This window comes from Rhincodon typus, chromosome 1, assembly GCF_021869965.1.
Source record: "Rhincodon typus isolate 14 chromosome 1, sRhiTyp1.1, whole genome shotgun sequence".
NCBI lineage: Eukaryota > Metazoa > Chordata > Chondrichthyes > Orectolobiformes > Rhincodontidae > Rhincodon > Rhincodon typus.
Genome location: NC_063332.1, coordinates 153908497 through 153931094, shown reverse-complemented (window position 1 = coordinate 153931094; position 22598 = coordinate 153908497). Strand labels below are relative to the sequence as shown.

Genomic DNA, 22598 nt, shown 5'->3' with positions numbered 1-22598 from the left:
CCTCTTCGACCTGTTTGTTTCCTCTCCACCTATCCTCTCCTCTATCCGCCTCCCACTCTCTCCCTATTTATTTCAAAACCCCCTTCCCCTCCCCCTTTTCTGATGAAGGGTCTAGGCCCGAAACGTCAGCCTCTCTGCTCCTATGATGCTGCTTGGCCTGCTGTGTTCATCCAGCCCTGCACCTTATTGTCTCGGATTCTCCAGCATCTGCAGTTCCTACTATCTCTTGACCTGCCTATCGTTTGCTTTTCACCTTCTATGTTTCCATCACATTGCTTGGATCCCAACTAGAAGGCAATTTTAAGTATAAAACTCATTTTCATTACCAGAATTACTGACTGTATCCTGACTGTCCAGTGACTTCCTGAAATATCGTTGGCTGTCTAGATGACATGCTTCAGTCCAGGAGTGGCAACTGAATCCAGAGTGATCATTCCCTCCGATATATTTTATCTGCAAACACAAAGTATTAAAGGCAGCCCTCTAGCTGGGTAGGGGCTATGCAGTTCTTCCCAGCACTTTTCTTTCCACTCAAAAATGCATTGCTTCTTTTACCTACTACCTTGCCTAACCTAACGCAGGTCACAATATGCATTTGATCTGCTATTGGCCTTGCTAACCTTTGGGCACTTTTTCCAAGCCATCACTCCTAAAGCAGCATTACCCACCCCACTCTATATTCAGGCACACTCATGACTGCGCTTCTGGCCACGGTAAGACCACAGAAAATCTACTCAATTTATTTTTAAAATACTGCGTGCATTTGAGTCAGGAAAAGAGGAAACCGCATTGTGAATTAAGTTACATTCTGCTTAACCAATCGCTCAATTGTTGGTCGTTTGATTTACGAAGTTACCAGAGCCCTTCTGTTGTAGATTCTCATACAAAATGTAAGTAAACTCACGCCACTCATAACAGATGACTGTACAAATTACAGGGGTCCATCGTGGTGCTATGTTCTGGAGTCCTTATTTAGACAAGATTAAAGCTGAAATGATTAAAACAACATTTTTCACACATTTTGTCCTCAGTGTAATTACACAAGGGTCAAATGCAGAGTAAAATCATCCAACACTTCAACCACTCTTCTTAGAAGTGTATATTTTGCACAATTACACTTCAATGGAGCCTATCATTGTGATTACTTTGCTGCACATAATTAACCATTTCAAACACAGAGGCAATGATGCTTAAAGAAACAAACACAATCTTAGAGAATATAAACATTTAACATATACATGAATCCTAGGGGAGCTCAAATTTTCAACTATTTTGAACTCAAGGGCTTGTGAAAATGCATGCAGACACTTAAACATACTATGTAGCAAAATACCATGTTTGTCATGTTTTCAATGATTTTGCTTTCAAACTCAAATCAGAACTTTATCAAAGTCAGCTTTCAGTGACAACATTCTATATAAAAACATCTCATTCAGTAATACATTACTCTCAGATTTATTAGCAAGAGCATACTGACCCATCTGTACATTTACTTTTTACAATACAGGAGTATTTTTCTTCACGTGCAACTAGAAAAAGAAATTGAGATATGTCCTAAAGTCGTAAATTAATTAAAATAATACTATACAAAATAATATCTCAACACCTGCAAATCACCAAGTTGATTTAAGAAATGCACCACCATTTTATTAAGATTGTTCCCACAAAATTATTTAGTCACCTTTGGTGTGGTTTTGGTCAGATCACATCTGAAAGCACTTGTATATCCAAAAAAAAAATGACTAGCAGCAAGCCACTGGTGGGGTTTAGAGTAAATTATGTATTACATGCAAGATTGACAAAGACTTCCTTTACTATCAATTAAGGAAACTGCTTTTCCGCTGTGGTATTATGACATTGCCCTAGTTCCCCCATTACTCAGTTATTACATATCTATTATTATTCACCACCATACTATGGTCTGAACATTCCCAACCTCCTCCTTGCTTTCAGTACCAACATTGCTTGCTCGCCGTCTCAAAGAGTAACCCTCTGCAGTTACAGGGAGTTTACCTCAGAACGATATACTGGGCCTAAATCAAACATGTCACGTTCTGCTAAGGGATGCAGAACTTCATGAAACATGCATGACTGAGGATCAAAAGTAGTATTTCTCAGCCAGAACAGATGACACCCAAGCAAAAAACAAAATATATTAATTATTTGGCGCTAACACTGCACCTCGTCAAGTGAGGTCATCAACTGCAGTATATGACTGGAGAATTCAGACTTTACAACTACTGATAGAGTTTAAACCAATTAACAACTTTACTCTGAAACAAAGCCAAAAAACATGATCATCAAAGATGAAGAGAACACAGGAACAAGTGAATCTTATGATAAAGCAACCGTAAATGCCAACAAACTAAGATGATATCCGATCTTAAAAGTCAAGACTACTGTTGCAAGCTGACCAACAAGCAAACCCAAAGGCTTTTTTTGTCCTACTGATTTTGAAGCATTTCCCATACCTTGCACTTTTGATAGTTGTGATCAGCTTCATGGCACTGCTTCTAACACTTGCGCACACCTTCTATTCATTCAGGGGATGTAGGTATCATTGGCTGGGCCAGCATTCATTGCCCATCCCAAAATGCCCTTGAGAAGGTGAAGGTGAAGGTGAGCTGCTTCTTGAAGTGTTGCAGTCCTTGAGGGGTAGGTATACCAACACTGCTGTTCAGGAGGAATTTACAGGATTTTCGACCCAGTGACAATGAAGGAACAGTGGTATATTTCCAAGTCAAGATGGTATGTGTCTTAAAAGGGGATTTGTAGGTGGTGGTGTTCCCATGTATCTGTTGCCCTGTCCTACCGATCTTCATGGATTTGGAAGGTGCTGTTGAAGAAGCCTTGGTGCACAGCTGACATTGTAGGTTGGTGATGAAAGGAGTGAATGTTGAAGATGGTAAACAGGGTGCCAATCAAGCAGACTGCTTTGTCCTGGATTGTGTGAAGGTTTTCGGTGTTGTTGGAGCTGGTCTCATCCAGGGAAGTGGGGAGCATTCCATCACACTCCTGACTTGTGCCTTGTAGATGGAGGCGAGGATTTGGGGGAGTTATGAGGCAAGTTACTCACTGCAGAATTCCAAAACACCGATCTGATCTTGAAAACAGTAGTAATATGACTAGATCAATTCAATTTCTGGTCAACGCTAACTCCAAGAATGTTGATATTGAGCGATTTAGAGATGGTAATGTCTTTGAATGTCAAGTGGCGACTGTCAGAGTGTGGTGGCCATCAGGTTAAACCACCACCGGCTTTTCTCTCTCACTCTCTTTAATGAGAGAGCAGCCCAATGGTCCTCTGGGGGTCAGTTAGCTCAGTTCATTGGATAGCTGCTTTGCCTTGCAGAATGACGTCAACAGCGTGGGTTCAATCCCCACAGCAGCTGGGTTACCATGAAGGACCTTCTTTCTCAACTTCTGCCCATGCCAGAGGTATGACCACCTTCAGGTTAAACTCATACCAGTCCGGAGGTAGGGACACTGTCAGCAGAGCCCTTGATTTTTGTCTGTATATTCATTAGCTGACAGCCATTCATTTACCTCCTTAAATTATCTTAAATAACTTCCCTCCTTACACAAAACTAAAGCGTGCTGGAGAACAATACATTGCTTCCTTCATCAACGTCAGGCTCACTATGAAAAGCTTTCCTACATTATTTCTTGCTCGGTCATTCGGGCTTACACAAACCACCACCTCTGGCTTTGTCCCATCATCATCAGAACCCCTTCCAACTAACTTCACCCGTACACTTGGCCAGCCTCAGAAACAATTTACCATCGTGCAGGTCCGCAACAAACATGGCTATTCACTTCCCTGGGCAGACATTTTACAACTACAACAATTTCTTTAAAAGTTACAAGCTCAATTTTTATTAATCTCTGCATCATTGACTAGTGCCCAATACTGGTTACTTACCGTAATCCTGTGTCACTGTGCACGTCCAGCTGCTTTGTTTTTTAGGGTTACTCAAACCTACTCCATTCAATGGCCCATTTAGTCAATATTCCTCACTTGTCTCTAATTCCTGGCAATGTATCCACAAATGTTGAGTACTTAGCCCCAAGTCCTGATGATTCAGACAGCTCAATGGTCATCCAGCCTCCTTCCATGGCATGACTGACCCACTGAGTTTGTTACTATCTGCTCACACTCAATGTCTTCACCTTTATCTACCTTTGTTAGAGGTTTCCCCATCTTTCTTCTTTCAATCTATAAAAATTAGCTTGAATTTTCTCATGGCTTCACCCAACTATTATAAACTGACTTTATTCTACAGCTACAACATTTTAATTATACCTCTGCTGACTGCATCTGTTGAATTTTACAGACCTCATTGCTCCCCCAGCTGTACACTTTTAAACGTATTTATCTCCATTCCACATTCATCTTTCTCTTTCAATTTTCCTCCCGCAGGACCCAATTTTACAGTTCTTTCAAGGATGAGAGGTACAACGCAGAAGCAGCGATAAAGCAGAAAATGTTGGAGAGGGAGAAACTCAGTCTAATCACAATCACCAGCAAAGCAGTACTGAGTGAAGTGTTGGAACCACATACTGACATTTGCCTGGGTCTCGACGGACTTCATTCCAGTTATTAGCCAAGGAGTTTAGCAAGGCACTTCAGTATGTTCACAGTTATCAGACAGAGTCACAATGGTTTAATGGAAAAGGGGCATCATATTTAAAACATTCTGTTGGAGTTATTTGAAGGAGTAACATGTAGTTTAGATAAAAGAGAACCAGAGATGTACTGTATTTAGATTTCCAAAACACTTTGATATTGTACCACATCAAAGTTTATTACAGAATATAAAAAGCTCACTGAACAGGGGAATGGCACATTCACATTAATAGAAGATTGGCTGACTAACAGGAAGCAAAGACTGGAGATAAATGGGTCCTTTTTTTTGTTGGCAAGATGTAACAAGTGGTGTGCCACATGGATCAGTGCTGGGACCTCAACTATTTACAATTTACATAAACGACTTGGAGAAGGGAACAGACTATACGGTTGCCAAATCTATTGCACAAAATTAGATCAGAAAGTAAGTTGCAAAGAGGACACAAAGTGGCGACAAAAAGATGTAGATAGGTTAAGTGAGTGTGTAAAGATCTGGCAAATGGAGCTTAATGTGGAAATATAGGAAATGGCTATTTTGGTAGGAAGAGTTAAAACAAAAAAGCATATTATCTAAAATATGAGAGATCGTAGAGCTCTGAGATGCAAAGGGATCTGGGTGTCCTAATGCATGAATCAGCAAAGGTTAATATGCAGGTACAGCAAATAATTAGGAAAGTTAATGTTATCATTTAGTGCGAGGAGAATTGAGCATGAAAGTAGAAGGTTGTGTTTCAGTTACACAAAGCACTAGTAAAACCATAGTTAGCTTGCTATGCACTGTAATGCTTACGTTTTTTTTAAAGGATGTAAATTTATATGTTAACACAGAGAACCAAGAGGGTAGTCTTAAACAGAAAGGTGAGACAGGCTAGGCTTGTGTAGGCTGAAGGTTTGCGTAGGCTGAAGGTTTGCAGATTAAGAGGAGGCTTGATTTGAACAAGCATTATTCTGTGGTGTTTTGACACAGCAGACAAAGAGAACATTACCTCTTACAGTGGAATTAAGAATTAGGGGGTCACTTGAAACAAAGATGAGGCAATTTTCTTTTCTCCGAGGGCTGCAAGTCTTTAATTGTCTCCTCCCAAAAAGGTGGCGGAGGCAAAATCTTTAAAAATTTTTATGACAGAGGTGGACTGCTTCTTAATAAAGCAAGGGACGAAATGTTATCAAGAGCATTCAGGGATATATATTTGAGGTTAGTCAGATCAGCCATAACCTTATTAAAATAACAGAGCAAACTTGATTGGCCAAGAGACTTACTCCTGCTCCCTGCACATATGTTTGAACGTTTATAATTTGAGGATGAAGGAATCTCTACCTGCTCACTTTAATCCCTATCTGTCCTGAAGTGACTGGCCTCATCTTTGAACTACTGCAGTCTCTGTGGCAATGGTAATAAATTCAAAGATTCCGTTCAGTAACAACAAAAATAAAGAGCAGTACATATTCAAGTCAAGGTTCAGTGTTTCTTTCAGTTACCCAATTTATAACAGGTGCTACTTCATAATAGTAGCTCGGCTCAGACAGTCCCTTTGAATCTGTCTTTCTCACATGGCTTCCTTTTTGGTCCAATCACTCTCAACTGTTCCTTGTTGATTTTAAGCTCCCTACATATTCTTCCTTCTCTCCTCCCAATTACGATCCATTCTAGATTCCTTTAACTCAATTGCCCTTTTAAACCCTTATGTTCTTTTTTCAATTAACCTAGTATTGCTGATTTTCCATTCCTGTAGATATCTTAACTATCACCTCTCGGACTTCTCCTTTCCAAACTAAATTTTCTGTGGTCTTTGCAAAGCCTCTAGCGCCTGAACATCTCCCTTCTGTCTTAGTTACCCAAACTGAAAACAGTGCTCAAGGTGCAGAGTGACCAGCTTTGTACAGTGTAAACAAGATCCCTCTGATTTGTGTGTGGACTCTGTCGTTAAACATTTTATTTGCTTGCTGGTTGTCACTTTGCATTGGTTTGACATGCTGGACAAAGTCTTTCAAGGTTCTATAGCCTGTGAGATCTTTAACCAGAGATCCTTCAATAACATTTGTGTGGCAATTACAGCTCTAGTGTACACTCAGTATTTACATTTGTCTGCATTAAATTTCATCTACTGTTGTTCTGCCACCACATGCTGTGTCCAAACCCTTCTGTGCTCCTGCCTGAGTTTATCTTCTACTTTAATGTTCAATTCTCCTCGCTGCCTAAAATGGTTTTGTCCAGATATTGACCATCTCGATTCCCATTGAGTCCATCATCCTTTTTTTTTTGTTTTTTGCAGGGTGACTCACGTGAAGCATTTTATGAACTTCAGTGTTTTGAAATGTATTTATATGGTGATCAGAAGTCACCTTCAAAAGTAGCTTTAACCATTACCTCACTACTCAACTTTATATATCACCAACAAAAAGGTTCACAGAATAAAGTCCAATCAATACCTTTATCAATAAATTGTACTTTATGGGTGATACTGGCAATCTGTCAGAATGGATAATTTTGCCAAAGATTTACTGTTACAACTATTTCATTTGCTTTTTGAACAAGTTATAGCAGCTTGTAGTTGGTAAAGCTGTGATCAGAAAGAGACTGGATACGAGATTGAACAGTTAATGGTGACCTCTGTTGAAAGCCAAACTCTACACAATTTCTCTCACAATAAAACCTGAATTTCAGCTGAACAGGTCAAAGAATGAGGGCTTGGGAAAAGAGACCGATGAAAACTAATTTAACTTGTTTCTCAGTAATGGCACTGTTTTATGAAGAGGCAGGGAAGGCCTCGTAAATTTTGTTCAAAAAAAAAAAATTAGTATGGTTCGGCTTATGCAAATTTGGAAGCAGCTTACTCATAATGCTTGAACAGTACCCAAATTAAAAATTTAACTTTGCCAAATTTTGATTGTTTGACTAACTTGGAACATTTGTGTTTGGCAACTCGCCTGAGAAATCAGCAGATTAAAACAGTGAATCGTTGAAGCAGTGTTAATGGAGGACCCAGGTTCTGTAGTGGCTGAATTTATGAATCAATGTTATCAAGTCCTGTTACGTGTGTTTATTTCCCATAAACATTTAATCTGGTATTGACACAAGTGATAAGCTAACAACCCTTAAAGCTAAAACAGAATTCTCCACACTACCAAGAAACATATTGTGCTAAACTTTATATATCACCAAATGGCCAACAAAAAGCATTTAAAATTTGTCAAACCAAGGCAAAGTAGTATTGTGAAAGCAAAATGCAGCAGTTGCTGCGAATTTGAAATAAACCAGAATGCTGAAATTATTCAGCAGATCTGCAACATTTGGTGAGAGAAAATACGTTAATATTTTAAGTAGAACAAGTCTAAAGATGTAATTTAAAATATTAACTCTAGTTCTCTCTCCATTGATGCTGCAGACCTGCTCAGCACGCTTTCACGTGGGATTGTAACTGGTTTCAAGACATGCAGTGCTTTTGCTTAATATACTTAGCATTCATAATAAGCAATATGCACAGAAATAAAACAAAAGCAGACAATGCCTGCTGTAGACACATTGTCAATGAATGAAAATTCACAGGTTGCCCAAAAACAAAACGAGAGTGTGAAAACACTTTGCTTTTTCATTCTGTCATTGGCAATGTTGTGTGCAGACTAAGGTTATAGATACACCAGCATAACCTTGATACAATTTTTTTGCAGAGAACAATTTCCAAACGAAGTTTTTTTAATGGATCCAATTGATCGTGAAACTAAAATCAGAGCAACTTGCAGGTCATGTTTATTGGAAAATGGTAGATTTAAGTCAGCTGTCTTAGCCCTTTGTAACTAATTCACACAAGTGGAATACATGGTGGTGTGAGCAGTAGGAGTCTTATGAACAATGTTCTTGAATGAGTTTAATGTTTAATGTCTTCAGGGAGTAAAACAATCCAAAGTGGGTGCAATGCTGTTCCAGCGATTCATCCTTTAACATGCTATAAATGCTGTAAAACATCAGTTCAGTTGCTAAAAGTGACCACTTTTATGGTTTCCAAACCAAAATAGTCAACCACAGTTGTATGTTTCAGAAAGCAGGGTAAAGAGGAGAACAGTATATTGATGTTCCAGAAGGTGGCAGATTACTTACTCATAAGATGAACGCTAACTGCTTAGTACTTGCATGGAGCTCACCTTTGTTCTGTGAAAATACATAGCAAGTCCGGTGTTTTCCTACCGGTGGGTGGGGTCGGTGGGGGTCTCAAACTGATCTACTCATTCACTTACCTCCTTTCAGGCTGAGAGGCCACACGTACCTTGTCTCTCCCTCAAACGTGAAACCAAACACATCACAGAAATAGACAAAATAATTTCAGGTCATACAGATCAATAACTTTTTTTTAAAAATACATTCTCTCAGTTAGGTTGTGTTCGACACCGATGCAACATTTTACTAACTCGAAGTAGTTTCAGCACCTGTCATTAAAATTGAACTTTTATTTATTAGAACATCCACTAACTTACTTGGCTTCCATCTCCACTCTGGCATTGTACTTGTGTTTTAGTGTGCTTTAATCTACAGGATTTCAGAATCAATTACAAATCACTTTTAAAGTAATTAGTGTAGCTCTTACCGGTTTCTGATGAATCTGTTTCAATTTCCTGTTCTTCTGCTACATCTTGCATCAAATAAGTTTCATCATTATAGACCAATATTTGTGCTGCATAGCCCTGGTCAAGCCTGGCACTTGGAACTGGCTCCACGATCACTGCAGGGTAGCCTGGACCCTTTTCTGCCTCCTACAGAGCAAAGTAGCACAAAAATACGAAGAATTGTAAAAATGCATAATTGCAAATAGCTTGTTCAGTTTAATTTAAGCACAATATTCTGGGCTGATCTTGAACTGTTTGTATTCAGCACCAAGTCGTTCTCCCTACGCTCTGCCATTAATTAAGCACCTAATTCACTATCTCAGTGCACTGATCCTAATATCACGAGTGACAACCATGAATAAACTGCAGACTCGATTGTTTTCTTCCCTTTGCTCAAGATTCCTGTTTGAGCAGCATTGACTTTAAATCAGACAGCAGGTGGGGAAAAGACAAAAATAATTGGAAAGGAGATCTACTTCAGACAGATATGAAATATGATGCAACAGTGTCAAGGTGGCGTGAATGTCAAGTTGGTCAAATGTAGCCAACAGCTTGTGAAACTGTTCCAGTTATATGAAGAACAGGTTGAAATACTGATGCAAAGGTGTGACGTGGGCTCAGGAGGGGCTGAGGAGAACGCAAACGCAAACGCAAGCGCAAGACAGAGTGAGCATGCTCGTGCACTAGAACGAGCGCAAGTGAGGGAAAGCACAACCTTGAGAGATAGATAGAGAGAGCATGTGTGTGAGCATTAGAGAGATAGCCTGCAATTCTATTCCCAAAACGCTTTTTGTGCATTTACTGCATGCCTGGGCTGAAGATGGAAGGGATGCAAATGAATCCAGAGTTCCCGATCCCACTTACCATTTAGTACTGTGTACTGAAAGTCCAGGTTTGTGATGGATATCCAGTGAGGACATAATTAAACGAGGCAACTCAGTACTCTCAAGCTGAATCACTGGAAAGACCAGGGCGCTGCTGGCACTCACTGAATGGCACCTCAAAAAGCATCAGCATTTCAGAAGGGAAGAAAATGAGTTCCCAAGACAAAAATAAAGGGTCACACACCCTGACCATGAATGACTGGGGGCACGTTGCAAGAGCAAAAGCACTGGACTTCCGACAAACTTGCATGTCAATTTTTGATTGGTTTTACTAACAAAACCTCATGTTGGTTTGAATTAAGTGAAGCTGTTTCCCACAAAATTCAGATATGATTTTTGTAACCTGACAATCAAAAGGTTCCGTAACAAATATATGGTAGTATGGCAGTGTATCTCAAAGCATACTTTCAAATCAACGCACAATTAAACTAAAGGCTCTGATGTACACCTCCAATGTATCCCACCGCTGTAGTATGGAACAGACCTCGATCTCCCTGCTGGACTAATCCCCAATTACCAAAATGTGAACATGTCACAGCGTGCTATAAAGAGCAACCATATACTTCCCAGCTTGACGCACTCCTCGAAAGATTTGCAGAAGCCTGCCACAGTCACCTGCCTGAACTCTTGACTACTGCTGATCACTGGCCCAGGGAGTAAATAAAAGCATTCAAATGCTCAAGACATTTCTACAAATAACCAGTTCGCTTGCAGAACTGTGCTATTGAATGTAAAGAAAAAAAAAAAAAAAAAAAAAAGTGAAACCATGCCTGGATTCTTGTCCTTCATGCAAGAATAGCTCTGAAAAGCAGCTTAGCAATCGATGCACACAACTGGTGCCCTGCTTCAGACCTGATCATCCAAATGGCTCAGTACAGCACCAAGCAGTGGGAGCCCCAACTGAGCCAACAAGGGAACTATTTATACTTTATTTATTTATAGGACATGAACACTGACACAGTCACAAATTAGTAGAAATAATTTGCAGTCCAGGACAATGGAAGGCTCTCAGCACTTATAATAAATATTCATTGTGTGAAAAAACCGTACACAAAGCCTGCTTGCCCACTAGTGTGATGGCGATCACAACAGACCCGAATATATAGTGTTGAAAATTAAATTTAGATTTCAGCAAGCAAGACCATGTATTCTATTTGAAGGCAACCAGCAGCTCACAGAAAAACTAATGCATCTGTGCAATGTATGACATTTCAAAAGTTCATTCTTCATGGCTGTACTACATACTTAGTGATGTGGGATATGAAAAAGCCACAAAACTAAGTGCACAGGTACTAAACATTCATAGCCCTGGTTTAATCAGCAGTGACGGAGGGTATCCACCTGTTTTTGCATGTACAGTGTGTTCTGACACAGCAAAATATACTGCCAGTAAAAACAAGTATCATATTTCACATAAATATCAATTCATTAGAAAGCAAAACAAAGTAAAATTCCATTTGTTCGGAAATAAAACAGAAAGCTAAGACTGCGCCAAAAGGATAAGAAACATTGTAACTTTTTTTGCAGATGAAATTCTAAAAAAAATCACCTGGTATTTATTTTATTTTGGGTTCTGCCAACATGCTTGGGACTCTCAGTTTGCATTCACAGCACCACAGGAAGGGCTTAACATCCTTTCAATATATCGTGGTAAGTTTAATTAGTTATACACATATACACGCGCACACGCACACACACAAACTTGATTCATCTGAACCAACTGTGGCTATTTCCTGCAAAACTCGGAAATAATTTTGTAACCTGACAATCAAAAGGTTCTGTAACAAGTATATGGTACGGCATATCATTCACGTTCTCATCTAAGTTCATTTCTGCTTCAACTTTGGTATCTGAAGAGAGTGCCAATCTCTTTTACACTATAATGAGACTTTGCTTAAATGGGACATTAGAACAGGAAAAGCCACAGTTGTGTTTGAAAATTACGTGCGTTCAACAACTGTGGCTCCAAGTCCGTGTACAACAGAGTGCCAGGTGAACAGTCTGACAGGAGTCTTTTCGAAGTGAATGGGGACTCCGAGGACATAGGAAGACATTTGTCAAAATCGGTCAGAAATCTGCAGAGCCCCCTTCCTGAAACCACGCAAAACAGGATGCAGTTGGTTTTCTATTCTGAGTTTTTGCCATGTGCTGAATGGCTGGAAAAGAGAAGTGATTTAACAGATCTAAGGAAAATTTATGATGTTTAGGCTAAGAAATTATTGGTCCAAGGTCATAGTCTGTACTGACACTGTATCCAGCAATGTCATGTCAAAAGGGGACTGAGACATTGAAAGGAAGCTCTCAACCAACTCCCTCATCACACCCATGTAGAAAATAAAAACAAGAGCAGGTTAAACAAAAAAAGATAGCTACCTGGATATATATAAAAAAAGTCCTAATTATTCTGTCCACTAAGTCTGCAATTGCCATCCGACCCTTTTCATTGACAAAGTTTCAAGGTACCAAGTCTAATATTGAAACTGCTGTTTTTGAAAAAGTTTGGCCACTTTAACGTAGAACCAATTCTAGAACGTCAAACCCTTCACATGCTCTTCATTTTGGTAGGAAAGGAGTGGCATGGTTCCACAGCATTACATAAACTGAAGGAGGAAATCTCTCAAAGGTGTGTTAGTCTGTCTACCATGATGATACCAGTCTACAGATGATATGTATATTTGTTTTTCACCAATGCACAATGATAAAGAAAATCACTTCCAGTGACCAATAATGAGTAACATGAGCTCAGAGCACTAATATAGATTTGAATGACACACCACAGATTAAAATGTAGGAGGATAAATTACAAGCACTTTACAGTACATGATACTTGAACCTGATTAGGCTGGAATTTGAGAATGCATGTTTAAAGGAGCAATTCTTCCTCACTAATAATGTACTGTCACATTATTAACACTAAAATATTCTCCAGACCACATCCATGTGAAAAATTCTAAATGACAATTTGCATATGTTATAAAGCGCACCCAAAGAAATTCGAATGAATTTGGTATTTTGCCATTTACTATTGGATCACCTCTTCAGGCACCACAGGCAATTAAAACAATTAATAAACAAATAAATTAACAACTATCTTTGAAGTATTACTCGTGCAGAGAGAGAATCACACTAAATGGGGAGGAGTTGAAACAGACTCAGCTACTTATTGTTGATTTTAGATATAGTCCATAAATCAGTTTGCCATCTCCTTCAGACCAGCACTAAACAGAATGGAAATGGAATTACTGTCCATTGTATTGCATTGCACACAGTGGCCTGCATGTTAAAATCCACCCATGAATCCCTTCATTTCTACCATTAATTGGATTTAATTATGAGACTTCAGCTGATAGCTCGGTGGGAAGACAGGGTGAGGATGTTAGAATGTGTCCAGGGAATTGGGAAAAGTTGCTTTTGCTCTCAATTATTTTCCAGCAACCACTGCAGAAATGCACATTTATGTGGGTTTCAACTGGATACCCCACCAGGTAGACGACAGGGAAACTTAAAGCCAGAGAATGACCTGTCAGTAGGCAAACAGGGCAGCTAGTCAGCACACAAAGTTCCAAAGACAGCACAGGAATCAATGACTAGTCAAATCATTTTGCTACTGATGTTGGTCAGATGAATAGCACCAGGAGACCTTTTATTTTCCACTGATGCAAAAAAGAGATTTAATGTGCATGTCATTATGGGTAACGTATTAGCATGCATTATCTATGTATTAAAGGATTGGTTAATTAACTGGAAGCAAAAAGAGTGGGGATAAATGAGTACTTTTCTGGTTGGTGACCGCAATTGTTTACGATTTACATAGATGATTTGGAGTTGGGGACCACATTTAGTGTTAAAGTTTGTGGATGACACCAAGATGAATGGTAGGGCAAAGTGTGCAGAGGATTCAAAGTTTGCAGAAGGATATAGATAACTCAAGTCAGTGAGCAAAAGTCTGGCAGATGGAGTACAATGTTGATAAATGTGATGTCATCCATTTTGGTAGGAATAACAGTAAAAAGGACTATTACTTGAACAGTAACAAATTGCAGCATGCTGCTGAACAGAGGAACCTGGGTGTCCTTGTGCATGAATTGCAGAAAGTTGGTTTGCAGGTGCAACAGGTAATTAAGAAGGCAAATGGAATTCTGCCCTTCATTGCTAGAGGGATTGAGTTTAAAAGCAGGGAGGTTATGTTGCAGCTGTATAGGATGCTGGTGAGGCCACACCTGGAGTACTACATGCAGTTTTGGTCTCCTCACTTGAGAAAAGATGCACTGGCACTCAAGGGGGTGCAGAGGAGATTCACTAGGTTGATTCCAGGGTTGGCTTATGAGGAGAGACTGAGTAGACTGGGATTATATTCATTGGAATTTAGGAGAATGGTGGGGATGGGGGTGGGGGGAGGTGGGATCTTCTAGAAATATATAAAAATTATGAAGGGAATAGATAAGATAGAAGCAGGGAGGTTGTTTCCACTGGCGGGTGAAACTAGAACAAGAGGGCATAGCCTCAAAATCAGGGGGAAGCAGATTTAGGACTGAATTGTGAAATTCCCTGCCAAGTCGTTGAAACTTCCTCACTTAATGTTTTTAAAGCAAAGATAGATAATTTTTTGAACTGTAAAGGAATTAAGGGTTATGGTGAGAGCATGGATAAGTGGAGCTGAGGCCATAAAAAGATCAGCCATGATCTGATTGAATTGCGCAGCAGGCTCGAAGGGCCAGATGGCCTACTCCTGCTCCTGGTTCTTACGTTCCAATGTCTCATCTGAAAGATCAATCTTCCCCCGTATTTCATTGCGATTCTAGTCTTGATTATGAACTGAAATTGGTAAGTCCAAATTGTTTGAAGCAAGCGAGCTGCTTTTGGTTATTCTATATTTAGTCGAGACTCCGATTGTCAGGTTTGATGCAGTTTGTTACAGCCCATTCTACATTCTTATTCATCCTTGGGATATGGGCTTGGTTTTCAATCTTTGGACTTTTACTGCCTATCCCTGGTTTTGCTGCAGAAGGTGGCATTAAGCCTTCTTTGTAAACTGCTGCACTCCATGTGGTGAAGGTGCTCCTGTAGTGTTGCTAGGCAAGGAATTCCAAGAATTTTATCCAGCATTTACAAAGGAACAGCAATATGCATTCAGTCAGGATTTGTGCAACTTGGATGATGTTCCCATGCATCTGCTGCCATGGTCTTACATAGTGGTGGATACTGCTGGTTAGAGAGGTATTACTGAAGATGACTTGGCAACTTAGATTACCTAATCAAGCTCCCTTTTAGTTCAAATGAGACCCGTTGCGGGTCTAAGTTTGGAAGTGAAGTATTCTTAAAATTGTCAGCACCCAGACTTCGACTGGTCACAGTAGCCCGAGTCCCTGCTGTAATTCAAACTGATGTTTAAATATCGGAGTTCCAACAACTAGAAAATTCCGCCACTTGCTGCAAAACCAGACACATAGTTTGTCTATTAGGCCAAGAAAAAGAAAATTCAACGCAAAAACCCACCACATTTTTTTTTTTTAAAAACTAGTTTGTGACAAATTAAGCCTCAAAACCCACAAAATTACTGGTGGATAATAGTAGTGTGAATAAGGCCAGTCTGCTCAACATACGGTTATATGTTAAAAAGTTAATAGCTGCGGAGTGAAGCACACAACATTAGAAAAGCGCACAAATTGTGCTAAGAAGGAAAACAGCCTTGGTTCAATGAGCTCAACATTTTCCAGAAGCTGACAGCGTGTAATATTCCAGAAATGCAATCATTAGTTCTCGATCAATGTCAAGAAAAAGCATTTACCTAACAGTGAAACAGAGCAGAAGCATGGTGTTTGTCACAAAGATAAAGGGGGAAATGCCCCTGTGCTAACCTGTTGCTGATGGGTCTCCATTCCATTACTGGCAAAGTCAAACACCAGGCCTCCAGTCTCCACCACCGCTGATGTCATAGCACATTCCCTGGGGCCTCAAGGTTGCTGCAGACAAACCTCCTTCACACAGCAATGTGCTGCACTCAGTGTCTGCCAAAAACTGAAAAAGGCCTTTGCGTTTTCGGCACATATAGAATCATGCAGCACTCAACAGAAGTATTCTTCAAAACCTAAGACACACACACAAAAAAAAAAAATGTGCAGCATAGAAATAAGTCCCCCCGGAGCACGTTTCCTTTCTAGATCCCACTTTCTCAGTTTATGACTCGAGGAGGAATGTCATTTCAGCAAAGCAGAACCTCTGCAAAAAGGCTCCTGGACCTACAAGAGAACAAAATAAAAAGCAGGTTAATTTATTGACAATTGAAGGCTCCACACACAAAGAAAAACCTTAAACTTTTAATTTCAGAATTCTAAACTTAGATATTCTTACTGCAATAAGACAAGGAACTCTCTCAACTAGACACTTTCATATCTAACCCTTTATTTTTTTCATTACATGAATCGGTATTGTTTAATGTTTTGAATTTTGTAGCCAAGCTGAGAGAAACAGTATTAATAGTGGCATCTGAACTTTTTAAAAAAATTTTTAAGAACAACAGAGGGCACTAGTGAGTCGAGTGGCCACATGTCACTACAACACTAAACAAGCTCTACAATGATGTAGCAAGGGCTTTATTCAGATCAGAAACCCAACAGTTGTTACATTTCATCAATGCTGTTGAACATAATGTTAACCTTCATTAGTGCTGAATCAATACAACACTTCATGCTTGTAAAGAAAGAATACAGCCCCAGAAATAAATTTAGGAAATAACTATAAATTAGTAACACAAACAAATTGCTGGAGAAACTCAGCAGGTCTGGCAGCATCTGTGAAGGGAGGTACAATGTTAATGTTTCAAGTCCAATTTGACTCTTCTTCAGAGCGGAATATAATTTTGGGCTTGAAACTTGAACTCTCATATCTTTCGGCACACTTGCTGAGTTTCTGCAGCACTAATTTTTATTACAAGTTTTCAGCAACCACAGTATTTTGATCTTGTTTTAATAGCCATTAGTTCTGTACTCCTGGGTATTGCTACTTGTAATCTCAGGGATGACTCAACAGGATTTCTGGATCAAGACCAGGAGGCTAGGGATTTGAGTTGGCGATGGCATAACGATATTATCACAAGACTATTAATCCAGAAACTCAGCTAATGTTCCAGACATACGGGTTCAAATCCCACCACAGCAGATGGCGAAATCTGAATTTAAAAAATCTGGAATTAACAATGGCCATGAAATCACTGCTGATTGTTGGAAAATTCATCTGGTTTACTAAAGTCCTTCAGGGAAGGAAATCTGCCATCCTCACCTGGTCTGGCCTCCAGACTCACAGCGATGTGGTCGACTCTTAGCTGCTCTCTGCAATGGCCTAGCAAACCATACAACGGTGTTAATCACTATGAAGTCTAAATAATGATATGGAAGCAGACAGACCAGCACAGGACAAGGATTGCAGTTGTTCAAGGTGACAGCTCACCATCACCTGAAGGCTAATTAAGGGCCAGCCAGCAACACCCACACCCCCACAAGTGAATTGTAAAAAAGTTCCCTTGGCTTCATTAAATTCCATGGTGTACTACAAATACTGTATAAGCAACAGGGGGAAAGCAAAGATCTGATTGATAAAAACGCATTGTCATAGTTCAGTAACACAACATGCCCTGTAAACTGTAATACCAGCCTGGTTTGTTTGCACCATTCCTACTTGGGCATCACCTCCAAGTTTATACCCTTGATCTGTCAGGTGGTAAAAGCTAAAAGCTTTCTGGGGACGGGTCAGAAAAACCCAAGGCAATTCAGCCAATTGTGTAGCGAAAGGCAAAAGACCCAAAATAAAAACTTGTTCAAATTTTAAAATAGCATATCCTTACTGTAATAGCACTGGATCACTGCACTTGCAGTCTGTCTCAATTTCAGATTTTTAAATATTGTACAATATGTACAGTTGACCTGCAAGCAATATCCTTTCAAACAATCCAAAAAAGTAAAAATGTAGGAGTGGCTAGGTCTTTGATACTCCAAGCTGACTCTACTGCTCGTACAAGTCATTCTTATCTCACAACATCACCTCAGACTTTAAAAGTTCCACTCTTTGATATGGTCTGTTCCCTACTGGAGTACAATCAGGACAGGAGTGTCTTAAATCTTGCTGCGCCTATGTGGTTTGAATTCCCTCATTCTCTCCCACTCATTTCTTCCCTTGTCATAGCCCCATGTCCAGTCCTTCAAATTCAAGACTGCAGTCAGGAGGGTGTCTGATTTGCTAGCTCAATGATTGATACATCTGACTGGATCACTTCAGACACTACGAAATCTTGAGCTCTGTTGGCTTGCATCTCCAGGATTATCCTGGAATGCACAGAGAACCCATTGCATTTCTCCAATACTAACCATCTCCTTCTACTTTCCCCCACCACCCCTGCCCCCATGCTAAATCCAATGTCCAATAGCAAGATACAAATAGACTTCACCCCAAAAACAGAGCGTTCAGTTGCACCAACACTTTCTCACCTGGAAACAGCGCCTACCCCTGGTGTCTTTCTCTCATTTCTCTTTCAGCAATCCAGCAATCACTCATCTTTCCACCTTGCACCATCCTTTGTCATCCCTAACAGATCAGTCATTGCTCCCCACCCTACCTCCTTAACCATATAGTGTCTCTTGGCAAACAACATCTGAAGAAATAGGGTTAGCTACTAACTATCCACTGGCATCACACAACACAACCTCCCCACCACATCTCTCAACCCGGTCCAATTGCTCACCTGAGAGCCAATTATGGGCAGGCTCCTCCAGCATTCTCCGAGGTGGTGATGCAGAAACCCTTGCCTATCCTGCCATAAGCTCAGAATCTCAACACTAATTCCAAATTTCCTGCCCGCTGTCTCAGTGGGAACCTGGCAGGTCACAATCACAGCATCCTATCCAAACCTTCGCTGAGTTTCTGAACCCACATCCTCTCCATCAGAAAACATTCACCCCTACAAAATTACCTGGCTCCACCCTAGATCATCTCTCAAATATTTATCCATGCTTTGGGAAACTCCAGACTTGGCTGTTCAAATGCTGATTCATCCAGTCTCCCATTCTTCGCCTTTGATGATAAACTTCAATTCATCGAAAACTCTACTGCTCAGATCCTATCTTACAGTACCCTACACTAAATATGCATTCACCCATCAGCTATGTCCTTGCTGACCCAAACAGTCTCCCATCATGTCCAACTTAAAATTATTTTTAAATCCCTTCCTGGCCTCACCCCTGTCTATCTATGTAATCTACACCAGATCCACACCATTCAAAGTCCCCCCATGGAATCTACCTTGAGCATCACATACGTTCTTTGTCCCACTGTCACTAATGTTCTTAATGCCAAGTAGCAATCGCTCACTGAGGGATGAACACCAACTCTAGTCATCGAAGGCTTTCAATTTGATATAATAATTTGTTGTGCTCACTCCTGCTCCTGGTTTCCAGTCAGAGCAAGCTGTCTGAAGGATGTTCTGCCTCTGACTTTAGGAGGGGGTCAGAGCCAACCTCTTTTCTCGAACACAATATCAGCAGTACTCAAGCTAGCCAGTAGCCATTATTCAGCAAAATGGCATCCTAATCCACACTCATCTTCCTTAAAAGACTTCTGGCCACAAGATTATACGATTCAGTCATGTGAAGGAGAACACTCACGACCCAGTCACAGCAAACTGTATAACGCAGCAAAGACTTTAGAAGACACAGCAACTACAACTCGCAGGTCAAACGCAGTCACTTGCTACATTTTAAAAAAGGTGAATGGGAAAAGAAGCAATCAAAGAATCTCCGGAATGTAGAAACAGGCCATTCGGTGCAACCAACCACACTGACTCTCCAAACAGCATCCCACCCAGACTCACCCACCTCCCCTGTCCCTGTAACCCCACATTTCCTGTGGCTAATCCACCTAACTTACACATTCCTGAACACTACGGGCAATTTAGCATGGCCAATCCGCATAACCTGCACATTTTTGGACTGTGGGAGGAAACGCACGCAGACATGGGGAGAACGTGCAAACTCCACACTGACAGTTGCCCGAGGTTGGAATCGAACCAGGTCCCTGGTGTTGTGAGGGAGCAGGGCTAACCACCGAGTCACAGTGCTGCCCCAATCATGACAAGAGGATAAATGTTTTTATTTACTAGGATCTGGAATGATCTGGATGGGTGTCAATTAGCTGGATGGATGCTCTGCAATGCACACTAATGCCAACAGCATGGGTTTGATTCCTGTACTAGGTTATCATGAAGTTCCCCAGTTCTCAACCTCTCCCCTTGCTTGGGACATGGTGACCCTGAATTTAAACCACCACCAGCCCCCTCCCCCTCTCCCTCTCCCTCTCCAATGACAGTGCAACCCTCTGGGACCTTGGTGACTTCACTTTTACAGCCACTCTATGATTGAGGTGACTGTACAGATCAATTCAGACTGAGAACAGGCCCAAGAAAGTGCAACTCACTTTGAAAAAGAAAACGATCAACATGTTTAGTATAAACCAGAGAGGCAGAAATACAGGTTAACAAGAACCCCACACTCAACTCACCCTATCTGCAAATCACGCAATCCCACCAAACTAAACAAGGGAGTTACATTGCTGGGCAGATGTTATCTTTCAAACGGTATTATTCAAACACAGCCAAGGGGAAAGAAAAGGTTTCTTGTTTAAAAACCATCTGGTCAAACGCCCAAGTTTTAATTGCAGCAACTCTCTACCACATGGAGCAGCTGAAGTAAATGCAAGAGATGCATATAGGGGAGAGCTAGACCAACACAAGAGGGAATCTAGAAGGATTTGTTGATAGGATTAGATGGAAAACCAGCACAGTGCTGTAAATATGAAACAACTGGAACAGAAAAAAGAACTATGCTGTTGATTTTCTGCCCCATGTGCTCCGGTTGGAAGTACGTACATTATTTGAGTGATATCTACTACTGACAAAAACCTATCGCAAAGCTTAACTTCCATTTATACAGCGCCTTGTCTCAGCCGTAAGAAATTTCCAAGCTCTTATATAACGACAAAACATATCAGTTAGTCTGTGCCACGAATGACTGAAACAGCAAAGTAAATGATCAAGTGGCTCATTATTGGAGTGTATTTCGCACGGCAGACATTACCTAGCGAGTCAGAGAACTTCAGTCAATAGGTTCCAGCAACAGTTTAACAGAGGGCCTTCGTTTATCTCATCCAAAAGGACAAATGACTGGACAAGATTCATAGATTCATCTGAGTATTTGCACCTACTGCTGGTTTGATCAGCAATTCTCCCCACCCACCAGCCTTCTCTATCCAAGAGAAAAGTGTAGTCTATCTGTTGAATTTCACCATTGGAGCTGTGTCAAGAACAACACATTTATATATAATGGCCTCATGCATTAACATGTCCCAAGGCTCTTGACAGAAGTTATACTGGACCAAATCTGACACCAAGCCACAGGAGATAGGTAGGCTTTTAGGAAAGCAGAAACAATTTGGCAGCACAAGCCAAGTCTCTCTCTCATGTTATTCTCCTTCATCAAAACTAGTTAACTCCTGCCAGGGGTCAGGTCACACCAACCTCCCAGACAGAATTATAAACGTCAGATATTAGAAGTGAGATTGGAACCCCATGGCAATCCACATGCTTCAGTTCAAAGCAATCTCGCAACTGCACTTACTTTAGTGCCTCTAGTCATTTAGTTCCCAGACTCTAACATGAGGCTGCATTGCGACTACAATAGCATCAGCGCCATAGATACCCTACAGTGTGGAAGCAGGCCATTCGGCCCATGCAGTCCACACCGACCCTCTGAAGCGCATCCCACCCAGACCCACCCCACTACCCTATCCTCGTGACTCTGCATTTCCCATGGCTAACCCACCTAGTCTGCACATCCCCGGACACTACGGGCAACTTAGCATGGCCAATCCATCTAACCTGCACATCTTTGGACTGTGGGAGGAAGCCGGAGCACCCGGAGGAAACCCACGCAGACACAGGGAGAACATGCAAACTCCACACAAACCAGGAAGGTTCACGCTAGTCTTGGGTCAGCCCATTCACCAAAGGACAATAACACATCAAAAAGAGCCTTATCCAGTGTTGGTAAATATACTATTTTCCCCCCTCCTAAAATATATATTTGATTCATAAAATCTGTAAAAGTAATTTTCAAGCTTTGTAATTTACAAGTGCAATAAAATTCAACTAGCCTCCATGCGGCCTATTACACTCTTAAGTGCCTCATAATAATTGTAATGCCCTTGATATTTATAACACACATTCCATGAGAAGAATTCTAGCCTGAGGGAAAAATATTTCAAATTGATAACTACACAAAGTCCAATTGAAATAAATGTTTCACCATGCATCATGCCCCACTCTGAGGTGTCTCAATGTAATTTCAAAGAACATTCCTTATCAGGCATAAAATCAAGCAGTTCTAACTTCCATCTCGAGTTATGTGACTCACTTTCTATCATGGTAAAAATGAGTCACTGAAGAT

General features: G+C 40.6%; 1 protein-coding gene across 7 annotated transcripts in view; it reads right to left on the bottom strand.

Annotated features, from left to right (window-relative positions):
- elf2a (E74-like factor 2a (ets domain transcription factor)) overlaps positions 1-22598 on the bottom strand; it is a 124359-nt gene that overhangs the window by 54478 nt on the left and 47283 nt on the right. For all 7 annotated transcript variants that reach the window (XM_048595456.1, XM_048595434.1, XM_048595462.1 and 4 more), the window contains 2 exons: positions 15969-16349; positions 9208-9373 (listed from right to left, as the gene is read on the bottom strand). In XM_048595456.1, coding sequence (XP_048451413.1) covers positions 9208-9373; positions 15969-16046 — 244 coding nt within the window. In that variant the 5' untranslated portion in view covers positions 16047-16349. The remainder of the gene's footprint in view (positions 1-9207; positions 9374-15968; positions 16350-22598) is intronic.